Raw genomic sequence first — 17,126 nt, forward strand, 5'->3', positions numbered from 1 at the left:
TAAAGGTCTTATGTTGACTTAGAAACACTCAAATGAACATTCTCTAGGTTTTATTGCATTTTTATTCCATTAATTATTTCCTAATTACATTTCAATCTGTTCAACTGCACTGGGGAGTATTGTAGGCAGAATTTTTGACATCTCTGTTCTAAGTAATGCTGACTATAAATTTCAGATCTCCAATTTCCTAACCTGTTTCAGACTCAGAGTTTTTGCAAGGCTATTTCCTTATTCCAATTAAATCATGGTTTAATGTCCTTTCTTTTTCTTCTCTCTCTCTTCTTCTCTTATTCTCTCCTTCCTTTCCTTCATTTCCTCTCCCTCCCTCCCTCTATCCCTTCCTTCCTTCCTTCCTTTCTTCCTTCCTTCTTTCCTTCCTTCCTTCCTTCCTTCCTTCCTTCCTTCCTTCCTTCCTTCCTTCCTTCCTTCCTTCCTTCCTTCCTTCCTTCCTTCCTTCCTTCCTTCCTTCCTTCCTCCCTTTCTTCCTTTTATATAAAAATTTGAGCAAAAATAATCCATCATAGTCAAATGAATATCTAACAGTATATGCATCATTTTACACCCACAGTCCCCCATCTCTCTATCAAGAGGAGAGAAGTATATCAACAATGTTTCTGTGGAACTTGTGATTGTTCCATGATTCTGTGATATCCAAAAACAATATCTCAATTCATAGTTAGCCATGAATCTGTGAAAGCTACTCTGCCTATCAACTCTATTATGAAATTCCCGTGGCACATTTCATCTTTCAGGTTGACAGCCAAAGCAGTGGCAGTTCTCCTGCCCATCCTGGGGAGTTCCTGGATTTTTGGTGTGCTTGCTGTGAATAACCATGCCATCGTGTTCCAGTACATGTTTGCGGTGTTGAACTCTTTACAAGTAAGTGAATCTCTGGGGTTCAGTGAGAAGGAACAGCCAAGTTACTGGTTAGCTCTCAGAAGACATGGTCTGGAGATTAGTTGTATCTTCATTTGAGTTAACTTGACTTTTTGTACCCTTTTATAATCCAAGGAACCTGCCATCTATGCAAGATTCCCCTTCCTCCACCTTCTCCCAAGATAAAAAAGCAGAACAATTACCAAATAAATGGTTTAACATTTCCCTAACAAGATGGCCAGAGAAATAGTCATATTACACACTCCCTCAAATCCAGGGCTTTGGGGTGTAGGTTGGATTGCTTCTGATTTTATCTAGTGAAAAATGAAATGCAGGGAGTGGTGAAATAACATGCTTAATCCATAGTCACAGTTATTACAGGTAGTTTTGCACAGACAAAGAGCTGGGATAGGTTCAGATAATCCTGAAAATGATGATAAGGGAAGGGGTGAACTCTTCCTTCAGATATTACTGAACTGTAAATTCCCCTCTACTTCCTCATCCATGCACAGATCCTGATTGTCAGGTTACCCACAGTGCCTGGAAAATCAATTTTTTTTCTTTTTTTCTTTGCTTGCTCTTTATCTCATGATTCAGGATATCCTGAATTGTGATTTCAAAATTCTATTTTGTACTATTAGAAGCAAATAATGAAAAGATCCCTTCAAAGGCCCCTGTCCCACTGCAGGTTAAATGCATAAGCAAAATATTAAATAGACTAAGACAGAGGTCATTGTTAAAGCTGACAGTGTTACTGCTAAATGGTGGTCATTATTCTCTTTGAACGGCTATATAATACACTTATTACATGTGTATTCATGTATGTATATCTATACAGACACACATCTGCCTTTGTTTTTTAAACTTCCCTCAATTCTCCAAAGTGCCAGAGATAGCAAGAGCATAGATATTGCCTATGAAGCTACAGATTACAACCCTCCAATGACTATCCATCCTGTATGAATCTCATCCATTGTTTAAATATAACCACAAAGGTCCAGGGAACCTCTTTGGAGGGAAGGAGTCTTTATCATTTGCCTTCATAGTCATCCAGATGGCATAATGGACACAGTGTTGTATTTGAGAGTTAAGAAGAGCTTAACTCTCTTCTTGCTTCAAACACATAGTGGTCCTACGACCCTGAATGAATCATTTTACTTGTTTGCCTCCATTTCCTCATCTGTAAAATGGGAATAATAATAGAACCTACCTCTCAGGATTGTTGTGAAGATAAAATAAGATAATCTATGAAAAATACTTTGGTGCTGCGCAAGTGTGGTGATGATGTCAGTTCTCATTCTTACTGATGAATTTCTAGAAAACAATCAGAGGTACTCCAGAACACTTTTGGGGTTCTTATTTGATGTAATAAGCCTAAGTCTCCATTATAATATATTTTCCTTCAGAGCACTTATCTCCTCTATATCATTAACTAACTTCATAGTAGGGTTTAGCTAATTAACATCAATTAACTTTTGCAAAAGGGTTATTTGTTGAGAAGATAAAGCAAGAACAGAGGTACAAACATATTTCCCCATCACCTGAGGGTGCATTCTCTCTTGCATCACCTTTGTGACCTAGGGAGTAGAGGCTTAATGTTCATTTGGTTCTCATAAATATTCAAGTTCACTTTCAGATGTAGTTGGTGGGAGAACAAAGCTGCTTTCTTACTTGAGAACCCTGGCTTTGTGGATACTGAGTTGATCCATTGATTGACTGATCTTGATGATTCATTTGGGCTGTATTGGGTAGGAGGTAACTAAATGGCTCAGTGGATAGAGAACCCATCCTAGAGCCAGGAAGATCTGAGTTGGAGTCTTACTATGTGATTTGAATAGGTCCTGTTTGTCTCAGTTTTCTCATCTGTAAAATGTGTTGAGGAAAGAAATGGCAAAGCACTCAAGTATTCTTGCCTAGAAAACCTCAAATGGGCTGGTGAAATATCACACATAACTGAAATAACTGAATAACAAGAGTGGACCAGGCTTCTAAAATAACTGAATAACAAGAGTGGACCAGGTTTCCTTATCTAGAAATTCTGGCAAAGAACACATAGCTTCTGGCAGTTCACTAGAGTTAGCTACCTTTCACAACTCACAAGGTCTCAGCTTAATCCATTATATTTCCAGTATTCCTTTATCTGTTCCAGGAAAGAATGTGCTCAAAGGGGTTAGGAAGAACAACAGGGCCATGTGCTTATAAGCTTCATGTCAGAGGAAATTGGCAGCTGGAAGCAGGATTCTGCTCTATGGGTTTCTGCTAGCTCTTCAGCAATAACAAAATCATCAGCTTTTTGACCTTTTGCTAAATTTGAGTGAGAGAGGGTCTGTGGCTCCCCCTCCTCACCCCAATCAAAGAGGTTCATAGCATTATATTCATCACCAGGGAATGAAAAGTAATTGTATATATTTGCTCTCTTCCTACTCCCCCTTTAGAAATCAGTCAGTCAATAAGCATTCATTAAGCACCTACTATGTACAAGGCTCTGTGCTGATCATTAAAGATACAAAGAAAGGCTTAATTGAATCTGAATCTGAAAGGCTTTTTTGCATGCACAGATCATACAACGAGTAGATGGAAATAGACATTTTAATGCTTGCCTATATTCCTGTGTTTTTTTTTTCCCCCCTGAGGCAGTTGGTGTTGAGTGACTTGCCCAGGGTCACACAACTAGGAAATTTTAAATGTCTGAGAGCAGATTTGAACTCAGGTTTTCTTGACTTCCGGGCTGGTGCTCTATCTACTTACCTGCTCCTACTTGCCTATATTCTGAATTGGATATCAGGACCCCTTCATTCCAAATCACCAAGAACTTCCAGATATAGGCTCACCAATGGAGATACTCCCAAGGCTGAATCCTCATTGGTCAGTCCCCTGTGGCATCTAAAAAATAGGAGGATTGGACCAGATGTCCTCACAGATTCCTTCCAGCTTGAGACTCATGATCCTGTCCCAAGCTCCAGTACTGGAAATTCATGATTAAACATAGCCTGCTGTTCACTGAAAAACAATATTGGTTATCGGATCAAAGATCAAACTGGACCTCAGAGAAATTTAGTTCAACTGTTACTTGCCAGCTAAAGGAACTGAGATCTAGAGAAATGAAATGATTTGCCCAGTCATACAGGTAGTAAGTGAGAGAACTACCACTCATGTTCACATCCTCTGACTCAAAATCCCCCTGACTTTCCCCTGGACCCTGAATTGAAGAGGGCATCATATTTTTAGGTACTCATTTGCTGAAATGTGTAAATAGCTGCTAACTTTGTCTTATCCTTTTTCCCTCACAGGGGTTTTTCATCTTTCTGTTTCACTGTCTCCTGAATTCTGAGGTGAGTCTGAGCTTCCCATGGGTAGTAATAATCTGGTTTTTATTTCAGCACACTATTCAGAGAAACTGAAACTATTCCCTACTTGGGGTTGGCCATGGCTATTTTGTTCCAGGATTCCTGAATTCTCTTTGCTGCCCGAGAAGACCTGGGCTGGAGGATGGTTGAGCTTTTGTCCTTGTTGCTTAGCAATGCCTCCTGGACTGTTTACCTAATAACTGAACTGAGACCAGAAAAAAGAGGGGAAGGAAATAATCTAAGCTGAAAATCCCCACTGTGGAATCCATTCATTGCTATACATGCATTTAGACATTGGCATAGACATTTATTGGGCACCTACTGCATACAGTGCTATATTCCCTGTTGCTTAGCAATGTCTCCCTGGACTGTTTACCTGATAAGTGAACCAAGACCAGAAAAAAGAGGGAAAGGAAATAATGTAAGATGAAAATCCCCACTGTGGAAGCCACTCATTCCTATGGATGCAGTTCAATGCCATAGACATTTATTAAGTACCTATTGCATATAGCACTATATTGGGTCTGAGATAAAACATGGTTCCTTCCCTCAGGGAGCTCAGTTTAATAGAAATCAATGAGGAAAGCTAGAATTTACAATATTACATGATAGGTACCTCGGAAAGGGGCAAGGGATTATTGTCTGTGATAACCATGGAAGAAGATTATTACTGATAAGGAGAAGAGGGAAGACTTCCTGGAGGAGGTGAATCTGAGTTTCATTTTAAAGTGTTGCTAGGAATTCAGCCTGGCTATAGAAAGGACTGGCTAAGCAGTGGAAACTATGGGAAAGTATATGGGGGATTGTTCCATGATAGACAGTTGTAGGGGCCCCTCCCCCTCCCACCCTCATCTTAGAAATGAGAATACTGAAGCCAGAGAAGCTAAGTTGCTCAATATCAAACATATAATAAATAACCTTGAGAAGGTAAGTGACATTCAGCTTTTGTGCTTGTCAGAGATAACCTTTGATTCTCTAGGTTTTCTACAATAAACATCTGGTACTTTACCATACTTTGTATAACAATACCAATAACAGTAATAATAACAGTAATAGTAATAACATTGATCATAACCAACAGCATTTATGTGGCATTTTGTAAAGTTTGTAAAGCTTTTTACAAATAATATCTCATTTATTCTCACAATAATCCTGGGAAAGAGGTACTATTATTTCTCCATTTTACAGACGAGGAAACAGAAGCAAGCAAAAGATGAAGTGATTTCTAAAGAGCCACACAGTTGAGGTTGGATTTGAACTTAGGTATTTCTCATTCCAAGCCCTTAGTCTCTCCACCATTTCACCTTGCTGGGATCATAATCATACCATAACCAACTCCTCTTGCCCCTTCTTTATCCTTCCCCTTCAGATTGTTAGTGAATCCTTTGAAGGCTGTTTCTTTTTCCAAGCACTGAACACAGGGCCCGACACATGGCAGGTGGTTAAGAAATGTTTGTTGAATCCAATCGGCTGGAATTGAATTAGCTCACTTGGCTTCCAGCAGAAAGCTCTCTAGCTTCAGGTTGAATCTCTGAGAGAGACGCCCCTCCCATTTCCCCAAAAGGCCACGTGTTGATCTGCTGTAGAATGGCAGCTCCTAACTCCTGATTTTCCAAATAAACTTGTAATGGCATCACATGGGCAGGTTAATGACTATGTCCCCAAATGGAGAACATTACAGGAGATTTTACTGTTCTTTGAAGAACTGGTTTCCGAGGACCCCTGGGCAACATTAACAGCCCCTGAATATTTCAGCTCCTTCAATAAACTTGAAGAGAAAGAATTATCTTTGATAAAATCTTCAAGAGGATTCCTTATATGACTATCTCTGTGTGGTCTTTCTTTTCTTCTTAAAAATGAGTAAAGAAAAAGCATCACCAGTTTACCCAGTGAAGAGAGAGGCACTTGGTGCCCCCAGGCTGGAGTTTTGGGGATGGTATTTCACTTGCAACTAAAGGAGAAATGTTTTATGAGGGACTTTTATTTTTTGTTGCTCTTAATTATGCTGTCTACTGCTAACATGAACTTTCATAAATAGACTTAGTGGTGAAAGAGACCTCAGAAATCATGTCATCAAATCAGCTGAATAGAAGCTACTGCTATGTGGTTTAGAGCATAGTGAGCTTCGAATTCTGAGTCAGGAAGATCTTAGTTCAAATCTCACTGCTTGTTTGACCTGGCCATTATCATCTTCATATCGATGATTCTCAGATCTAAGTGTCAGTCTCCTACTCAAAACTGCCTTTTAGACATACTTAATCAGACAGCTAAAACGCAAGTTCTCTTTTAAAGTAGCCATAAATTCAACTTGTCTAAAACTAAACTCATTTTCTCTCCCCTCCAAAAAAAAAAAAAAAAAAAAAAAAAAACCAAAACAAAACTCCTCCCTTTTTCCTAATGTCTCTGTTACTGTCAAGGCTACCATCATCCCCCCTATCACCAAGGCAGCAAGCCACTTCTTGCACCCCTTCCATCAGTCATCAAGTCCCTTTCTACATTTATTATATCTCACCCTCTTATCTCCTCTGACAATATCACCACACTACTGAAGGTCCTTATCACCTCATGTGTGAACTATTATAATAGCTTCTGGTGGGTCTTCCTGCCTGAAATCTTTCCCCACTTCAATGCATTCTCCACTCAGCTGTCAAATTGATCTTCCTAAAATGCAGGTCAGATTGTTCCTTCTCCCTTCCCCCCCATTCAATAAACTCCAATGGTTCTCAATTACTTTCAGCATCAAATATAATATTTTCTGTTTGACTTTTAAGGCTCTTTGTACCCAGGCTTCTTACTAACTTCACGAGTTTCTGTTTTCTCATCTATAAAAGGAGATAATAATAGCTGCAGTGCTTGTATCACAGGGCTGTTGTAGGGCTCAGAGGAGAGAGAGGTAATATGAAAGGCAAAGCCAAGGTAGAGCGGAAACAAAGAAGCATTTGTCACTTTGAGCAAATTCCCTCATTTCTCTGGGTCTCATATCATTCTTTTATTTTGTATATCTCAAGATGGCCCATAAACATCGCCTATCATGATGATCATGATCAGGCTCCTTACCAATGCAGACCTATTTGAGAAGACAATAGCATTAGTAGGAAGCTTAGCAGCCAGAGTAGAACCCAATGTAAGTGTAGAACTGCCTTAAAAAGCAGTTCAGCTGTGATCCTCCTTATTCTGCTTCATATTCACTCCTTTTTTGGGGGGCTTTTCAGCCTTGGATGACGACTTTTCTGCATTCTTCATGCTACTTACCAGATTTTGCCTGGTGTTATATTTTTTCCTATGTCTTATCTATGTCTTATCTCCACTACCAAATTGTAAGCTCCTTGAAGTTGCAAATTATTATATTTAGCTTTGTATCTCTCAAAGCACTCAATACAGTGGCAGATACTTAGTAAATATTTTCTAGAAGTAATGAATTAATAAAATGTGTAAGTAAAGAAAGTGCATAATGGATAAATAAAAGGTGGAGTTAATGATTGGATTGAATTATTAATTGAATAAATGAATACATGAATGGCTGAATGAATTAAATGGTGAATGGATGGATTAATGAAGTTAATAGATAAAGGAACTGTGTGGATTGATGGGCTGAATGAATAAATGAATATCTAAGTGAAAACAGTTTGAAAATAGAGCAGATAGAGATATGGACTCTGCATTCAAATCTGGCATCATACTCTTGCTAGCTATGTAACCCTATATAAGCTGCTTAACCTGTTTTCCTCAGTTTTCTCATCTGTAATATAGGATATTAATGACACATTCCTCTCAGGGTTGTTGGAAAACACTTGTAAAACACTTAGCACAGTGTTTGTCACATAGTAGGTGCTTAATAAATTACTGTTAAAAATGGGTGAGTGGATGAATAGCTAAATTAATGGATGGAGTGAGTCAATAAATGGAAAATACAAATGTATAAATGAATGAAGATGGAAGAATAAAATAAGAAACTGAAAAGATTAACAAATGAATGGAATGAAAAATGAACTAATGGATAACTTATTGAATGAATGATGTTACAGATGGATGAGTGAAAGAATTCTTAATTTATTATGTGAAGACTTCTACAATGTTTCAAATATTGAATAGGAATATTTTACTTATCAGACCCAAATATTGAATATGATCTTACATTTGATTTTCTGTGACCCTGAGTCCCAGGAATTCATTGGGACTCCTTAGCATCCATCTGAGTTTGCTCTGAAATCATATCTAATTAACTCACATCCTCTCCTCTTCACAGGTGAGAGCTGCCTTTAAGCATAAAACCAAGGTTTGGTCCCTCACCAGCAGTTCCATTCGCAACATCAATGTGAAGCCCTTCAACTCCGACATTGTGAGTACCGTGTTATACTTGGGGTGTAATCAACCCCCCGCCAGCCAATGCTGGCTCTAAAGCTCAAGACAATTTCCAAATGAGTAGATACCCACAGAGGAAGTCCCGTCACGAGATGAGGCAAAGATTCATATATGTGGGAGTTTTCTGTGGTCTAAGTTGTTAAGGCTTCTTAGAGAACAGACAAGGCAGTGTTTCTCAAAATGACTTATGATCCTTGACCCAAGCTTTAGGTCAGGAGAGGGAAATATCTGGTCCTTGGGCCATATAATGCTTACAAAATCATTTGCTAAGGCAACCACAGGTGATGATGAGCTGAAAACTAAGAACAACATCCTCCAGCTGCTTGAGTTCTATAAGTCGATAATTTTGAATGGTCCACGAAATGGTACTATAAATATTCCAATGGCCCTTGGCAGTAACAATTCCTGCTGTAGGTGGATCCGTGACCTGAACATAAAAACTGAGCTGATGCTCATTAACACTGTATAGCACTTCAAGGTCTGCAAGGGGCTGCTAGGTGGTATGATAGACAGAGTTGGAAAAACAGTTCAAATCTGAACTCAGACTCTTACTAGCTGTGTGACCTCAGGCAAGTAACTTAACCCTGTTTGTCTCAGTTTCCTCGACTGTAAAATGAGCTGGAGAAGGAAATGGCAAACCATTCCAATCCCTTTACCAAGAAAACACTAAATGGCATCATGAAGAATTGGACAGGGCTGAAATGACTGAACACACAATAGCAACAAAAGTTTATAAAAATCATTTTCATATAGTTATCTCCTTTGACTTTCACTCTAACCCTGTGAGGCTTTTACTGTGTCCATTTTCTAGGTATGGAAGCTGAGAGTCAGAATGGATAAGTGATTTTCCAAGGAGGGAGAGAGAATAAGCAGTTACATAGCCCTTACTATGTCACAGGCACAGTGCTGAGTGCTTTTCCAAATATTTCATTTGATCCTCACAACCACCCTGGGACTCAGTACTCCTCCTTGCTAAGAAGAAATGTGTTAATGAAACGTGGGTTCCACACTCCCTTAATATAGCTTTCTTGTTATCAAGACTATGTCCATAGCTTCCAAATTGACATCATTTATTAAATACCTTGTCAGATGAAAATTTAATTTTCTGGCTCATGCCTTGGAGGATCAGAGATCAGTGACACCTACTCAGAATCATTGAATCTTAGTGTTGGACAGGCCCAGTTTTCTAACAGATACAGGAATTCCTTCCACGATTTCAGAGATGTCATGGAAAGAACATTTGAAGTTACAAGCCTCAGAAGACCTGGGTTTGAGTACTAACTCCTCATTGTGGAGGTATTTTCTCTAGATTTTAGTTTCCTTACCTCTAAAAAGAGGAGAATTAGGTATCTTCTAAGGTCTAGTGCAGTTTGTGGTTCTTATCTTAGATCCCTGGATCTCCAAACAAATACCTACAAAGATAACGAACTCACTATCCAACAAACTAACCCATTCCATTTTTGGACAAGTCTGACCATTAAGGAATTCTTCCTTGTATTGAACCAGGTTTTTAAAAAAATCAATGATAGAGAAAAGCGGGCCGCATAAACGTCCTCAGTGGCCCGAGGGCCATAATTTGAGAACCCCGATTTAGAATATTGGAATGGCTCTAATAAGATAAGATTTAATAAATAAATTTATAATTTACTTGTGTTAAGAAGTACATGATGGAGGGGGTTTGGCTAAATAGTTTTCATGAGAATGATCTAGGGGTTTTAAGTTCAATAGGAGTCATGTAGCAAATTCCAGATTGCATTAGGATAAGTGTAGTGTTTAGGACTATGGAGGTGATGGTTTTCTTTAATGTTCTTTGGTTGGACCACATCTGGAATATTGTGCTCCTACTAAATCTAATAAATGTACATTCACTTGAGGGCTACTAGGATAGTGAGAGGGCTTGAGAACATGCTGTATAAGCATCTTTGAAGAAATTGGGCATGAGAATGAACTAGACAAGAGGATAGAGTACGTGATAGTCATTTTCAAATGGAAAACCCATCATGTTTAAGCGTGATTAAATTGTTCTTTTTGATGAAAGAGGGCAGATCCAGGAGAAAAAGGGGAAGAAGCTTGATGTGAGGAAGAAAGAACAAACAAACATATTTCCTAATGGAGTAAAGAAAAATACAATGGATTATTTCAGAATCAGTGGGTTCTTTTTTCACTAGAATCGTTCAATGAGAAGTTGGATGATCACTAATTGGGTCTGTTACAAAGGAGAACAATTTTCATTCAGGTGGAGGTTGGAGTAAATGATCTCTGAGTACTAAGTGAAATGAGCAGAACCAGGAGATCATTATACAAGATTATACAATAATCAATTCTGATGGACGTGGCTCTCTTCAACAATGAGATGATTCAGACCATTTTCAGTAGTTTAAGTGATGAAGAGAGCCATCTACACTCAGAGAGAGGATTGTGGGAACTGAGTGTGATTCACAGTATAACATTTTCACTCTTTTTGTTGTTGTTTTCTTGCAGTTTTTTTTCTGGTTTGATTTGATTTTTCTTGTGCGATAATTATGTAAATATGTAAGCATATATTAGATTTAACATATATTTCTACCATGTTTAACATATATTGGACTACTTGCCATCTAGAGGAGGAGGTGAGGGAAGGGGGTGAAAATTTGAACACAAGGTTTTGCAAGGACTAATGTTGAAGAATTGTCCATGTATATGTTTTGGAAAAAACTCTAATAAAGTTGCCTACCAAATGAAATTTTGTGAAATCCTCCTAGCTAGCTAGCTCCTAGCCATGGCTCCTAGTTCTGTTTTTTTTTAGGATAAGCAGAAAAATTCCCTACCCTCTTACATAAGTAATCCTTGAACTATTTGATAGAAATGCTCATGTCATACTTTCATCTTCTCTTCTCACTATTCCTATCCCTTTGGTTTGCAGATGAATGGAACCCGACCAGGAACAACACCCACCAAACTCAATACTTGGGACAAGAGCAGCAATTCTGCCAACCGGATCGACTTGTCAGCGGTTTGACCCAGGGCCAACTTCCCTATACCTTGAAAAGCCTGCCATGTCCTTGGGGCCCAGCCCTACCAGAGTCCCACCTTGATATTCTCACAGATATTGTTAGTAGGATCCTTTCTCCTCATCACTGCCTGGGAAATGGAAACTGGCTGCCTTGCTTGTTGGGTAACTGGTCATCTTCTTAAGTTCACTCTCTTGTATTTAATGGAGCTCACCTCTTGACCATTAGCAGAATAACTCTTGCCCTGGTGTACACTGGATAGCTTGCTCAGTGATGAGAACAATGGATAGAAGGAAAGAACAAAAGGACTCTCCCCACACCCATCCCCGTAACACTGCTGTCTGGAAGCCCAGAGCTTCATGGCACTAAAACCACGGGCTTCCTGAAGGACATGCTTCTGAGAGAAAAAAAAATGAAGAAAAACTACTTCTTGTTGATAGTCTGAAGTCATTGCTTCTTTCTGCATTCTCTGTTTGTACCTGAGGAGTCCAATCATCCCAGGGAAGAATACACAGAATACCAAAGACAGAGGCAAAAGAAAGGAAATCCATCTGAATACCCCAAACACTCTGCCCTGAAAAGAGAGCTCTGTTCAGCTTTTCATACCGTACTGGAGATTCAAGCCCAAGGAAACTATGACTTCTGCTCTCAAGATACAAATGCATTTAGTAACCATCCAGTCTTAGGCAGATAATAGGTGTTTTATGAGCTACAATCTAGGTGGGATATCATATGTACATACATCTCCACATTCACAGCCAGTGACATTTACATAAATCAGCTCATATTATCTTCAAATCTGTGCAGAATTAAAGCTTGCTTCAGAAATCACCAGCTTTGATGATACCCACTCTATTTTCCTGATTGCCTTCCTTCTTAACCATCTGTTGATCCTTAGGTTTGCCTACAGGTTCTGCCAATCAGAACCTTCCTGTTGTACCTACCTTTATCCATGAAAATAGGAACTCCCTGAGGGCAGCAATTGTTTCATTTTAGTCTTTCTTATCTATCATTCAGTGCCCAGCACAGTGCCTTACTCAAGGTAGGGTTTGAGTTAATGTCTGTTCATTTTTCCTTGTCCGATGTTTCTCAGGACTTAAGAGAATTAAATGTTGTCGGGATAATGGCATCCAATTTTAAAATAATCCAGCAGCAAATAATAAAGTAGATAAGATCACAGCAAAACGGGTAGTTTCCATAGCTTGCAGTCATAGATGCCTTTGAAATGATTGGAAATTCGTGTCAACCTTCACCTGTGTGCTTTGAATAAATCCTGTGAGAATAGAACCTGTGAGGCAGAAGAGAAAGAATGTTTTTATTCTAACATTTTCCAGTGGCTTCTGCCAGCCATCATGTCCCTGCCATGAGATTTTACTGCTAAACACATTCTGATATTCCTATTAAAATTTATTTCCCACCAGTCACCACCAGGGGCATCTGTCACCCATTTTTTGAGAATTTTTGAGTGGCTATATATTAAATCAGCGTCATGAGCAGAGCTTTCAAGTTACTCTAAATGACCATTAAATATTGTAGATGAATTGTGATCTTGAAGTCAGCAGATCCCTGGGTTCAAATCCTGCTTCTTATACTTTCTAGTTTCTGTCCAAGGCAAATTACTTTTCAGAGCTTTTGTGTCCTAATTCAGATGAAAATATTAGTTGAATACAGTTCATGATAGAGAGACTTCTGGGATCAGAGTAAGGGAGATTTGGTTTCAAATCCCATGTCTGAATCTTACTATTTGTGTAATCCTGGACAGTCATATAACCTACCCCCACCTCAATTTCCTCATTTATAGAATAGCAATAGTTATACCACTACTGTTTAATTATGAGGATCAATTGAGCTTATGTAGAATACCTTGCAAACCTGCTATTCTTAAAGGGCTATTTAAATGTCAATTATCATCATGATCAGTGTCAAAGTCTCCCTCTAACTAAGTAGTGAATCCATGATAGGTCAAGTCTTTGAGACTGTTCTTCCTTTTCATTTGGCCAACAGGACCAGAGAAGGGGGAGGGACAGTGGAGTATGTGATGTGAACATGGCTGCATCTTCTGCTGTGAACGTGAATGGGTTGGCTTTGGCTCAATCCTTTTGGAAATGGCAATAATTGTTACAATGATCTCTATGGGATGGGCCCTCATGGAAAACAAGGGCTTTATCAAATAAGTGTGATCCATTGGGAAGTGTGCAAACAAAATACCAGAGAATCATACTGTGATGACGGAGCTCCAAATGTTTATGAAACGTATGGGCAAGATATTTAAACCTATTTTTGATACTAGAAGATGATTTTTTTTTTCAAACTGTGACCATGGATGGAGATTGGAACCCATTCCCTTTTCCTCTTTTTGCTGTATGACAAGACAAGTGATGTTAGGGGTGAAATGAATGAATCCAATTCAGTAAGTTATTAACAATTGTATACTGTGTTTTAGTTTTTGCATGCCTGATTCTTTCTTGTTGGTTGTAATGCATAGGATATAGCCAAGACCCTCAACAATGTGGCAATAACTGTTCAATAAACTTGAAGAATATGCCATTCTGTTGGTGAGGTTGTCTCCCCCACTGACGCATATCACAATCACGCTGTAACTTATCTTTAAGTATTAAGTATTATAAAAATAATATCACCTTGGGGCCAATCGTGAGGGTCAATGAGTCTATTTTCTCCTCCATATGGACCTTCATCCTTTCACTTGGGAGAATTGGAACTCATCCATGGTTGACCTTCCTGTACGTCTCTGCTCCATGATTTCCAGAAAATCAGCTGACGGTAGGGAGGTGCACACTCATGTGCTAAGGGTCTTCTTCCCCTTGATATTGTTTGGACAATCAAAGGAGTACCAAGGCTGTTCAACAGTCAACACCCCAGTCTTGCAATTACAACCAAGGAAATATAATTATAAACAAATGTTAGTTTTCCATTAAGGGTCAAATCTTGTTTTATCCAGGATGGATAGTATTTGTTTTAATGCAGCCCCCTAATGTATATTCAATAAATGATGAAGATATGATTTATCATACTTTGCAATGTGACAGATGAATTAAAAGGAGGGGCAAGGTGTTTGTTTCCTGTGTTTGCTGAGACCTTGTTGCTGTATCTTCTCAAGGTCTCTTCCTGCTTTTAACTTCCCTCACTCTATGATTCAATGAAATAGATTTTTTTTTTTTTGCTGTCTATCCCATGTGTTTTTCCCTATAGCTTGAGATTGGAATGGCTTGTAAAGAAATAGTGTATCCTCATTACGTGTGTGAGTGAACCTAGAAGTTAGAACACTGTATTATGACTTTGGAAGTTGGAGTTTTTGCTTCTTTAGTTTATGATTAGTCAAAAGATAGTAAAGATGTGATCTTGCCTCAGCTTGATTCTGTTTTTTTTTGGTCTAAGTCTTATCTCCTTTTCACTGAGTCTGGCTGATATACCCAGAGACAAACAATCAGTTCAGATTTTCTAAAGCTTTCTTTCTTAAGAAATAAAAATAGTGCAACGTATTTATGGGCTTGTATATTTGGGCTTCTGCTATATTTCATCAGTGAAACATAATTTGGCCAAAGATGAAATTGTAATCGAAGGAATTGTGACTTTGTAATAGATTACATCACGTAAATGGTAATAAATGCCAGTAAGGCATAAAATTATGCTGGTTTTTTTCCAAATAAAAATAAGTCTTGATTTTCTGTTAGTGATTTGTAATCTTTTTTTTTGTCCTAGTCAAACTTGAGAAGCATAAATCTCTTCAGAAATTATAAGATTAGTGACTGAAGGACTGAATAAAAGCATTGATTAGGCACCTACCTTGTATGAGTAGGCAGTTAGATGGCTCAGTGGATAGAGAGGTGGTCAGGAAAACTTGAGTTAAAATATGACCTCAAATACTAGCTGTATGACCTCGAGCAGGTCACTTCATTCTGTTAGACTTCTCTGTTGGTTTCCTCATCTGTAAAAAATGAGCTGAAAAAGGAAATGGCAAATTCCAAATCTCTGCCAAGAAAATCCCACGGACTGTACTGGTTCAGGGGGTCATGAGGAATTGGATGCAATTCAATAATTAAACATCAAAAATTGTGAGGTTCTGTTCTAAGCTTCAGGGACACAAATACAAAAGACTATTCCTGTCTGAAAGGAGCTTACTTTCATGTAGGAGGAACATAACACATATAGAGAGGGGAAAGAGTGTGGCAAGTATGACATTAGAATTGTAGTCAGGAAAGACTAGATTCAAATCCTGTGTTAGCTATTTAATAGCTGTGTGACCCTGGGAAAGCCATTATCTTCTCATAGTTGCTTTCTCATGTGTAAAATGATGGGGTGGGATTTAATAGTATCTAATGTCCTTTCCAGCTTCAAATCAATTATTGTATAACTGGAAGTGTTAAGCCATTGTGAGTCACAGGAATTCTATTGCCACCTTCCAAAAGAAATATTGATTTGATTTCTGCTTCTAGATAAAGAGGTGGAAAACAGGTGGGGTGCTGATGAGAGGATGTATTTAGCAGAAGATGGCAAGAGGTATGGGGTAGGAATAGGAATAAGCATTTATGAGATTTAATCTATGTGCCAGACCACTGTGCTAAGAACTTTGTAAATATTATCTCATTTGATCCTCACAGAAACTCGGTAAAGTAAGTGCTATTATAATTTCCATTTTATAGATAGGGAAACTAAAGCACACAGACTGGGTTTGAATTCAGATCTTCCTGGCTCCAGGCCCAGTTGTTCTGTGTATTTAGAACAGCTGCCTCTAAATGGAGTGAATCAGAAGCATGATCTAGGACTAGCTACACATAGGCTTGCTAGATAATTAAGAATCTTGTCCATGTCCATGATCTTTAAGGTTATCTTTATTAAGTGGTGATTGATGGAAGAACTGGGTTTGTTCTGTTCAGCTTTTCTTTTTTCATTAAAGCTTTTTATTTACAAAATATATACATGGGTAATTTTTCAACACTGACCCTTGCAAAACTTTCTGTTCCAACTTTTCTCCTCCTTCTCCTCACCCCCTCCTTTAGATGGCAGGTGATTCAATACATGTTAAATATGTTAAAATATATATTAGATCCAAGATATGTATATATATTTATACAATTCTCTTGCTATACAAGAAAAATCAAATCAAACAGAAAAAAATGAGAAAGAAAACAAATTGTAAGAAAACAACAACAGAGTGAAAATACTATGCTGTGATCCACACTTGGTCCCCACAGTCCTCTCTCTGGTTGCAGATGGCTCCCTTCATTCACAAGATCATTGGAACTGGCCTGGGTCATCTCATTGTTGGAAAGAGACATGTTCATCAGAATTGATCATTGTATAGTCTTCTTGTTGTTGTGTACAATGTTCTCTTGATTCTAATCATTTCACTCAGCATCAGTTCATGGAAGTCTCTCCAGGCCTCTCTGCATTCATCCTGCTGGTCATTTCTTATAGAACAATAATATTCCATAATACTCATATACTATAACTTATTCAGCCATTCCCCAACTGATGGGCATCCACTCAGTTTCCAGTTCCTTGCCACTACAAAGAGGACCGCTACAAACAT

At 38.5% G+C, this 17,126-nt stretch overlaps 1 protein-coding gene across 2 annotated transcripts in view; it reads left to right on the forward strand.

Annotated features, from left to right (window-relative positions):
• Nucleotides 1-11,998, forward strand: part of ADGRD1 (adhesion G protein-coupled receptor D1) — a 435,558-nt gene extending 423,560 nt beyond the window's left edge. For both annotated transcript variants that reach the window (XM_074299712.1, XM_074299710.1), the window contains 4 exons: nt 753-879; nt 4,167-4,208; nt 8,470-8,562; nt 11,488-11,998. In XM_074299712.1, the coding sequence (XP_074155813.1) occupies nt 753-879; nt 4,167-4,208; nt 8,470-8,562; nt 11,488-11,583 (358 nt within the window). In that variant the 3' untranslated portion in view covers nt 11,584-11,998. The remainder of the gene's footprint in view (nt 1-752; nt 880-4,166; nt 4,209-8,469; nt 8,563-11,487) is intronic.
• The last annotated feature ends 5,128 nt before the right edge of the window (nt 11,999-17,126 follow it).

Source organism: Sminthopsis crassicaudata, chromosome 1, assembly GCF_048593235.1.
Source record: "Sminthopsis crassicaudata isolate SCR6 chromosome 1, ASM4859323v1, whole genome shotgun sequence".
Taxonomy (NCBI): Eukaryota; Metazoa; Chordata; class Mammalia; order Dasyuromorphia; family Dasyuridae; genus Sminthopsis; species Sminthopsis crassicaudata.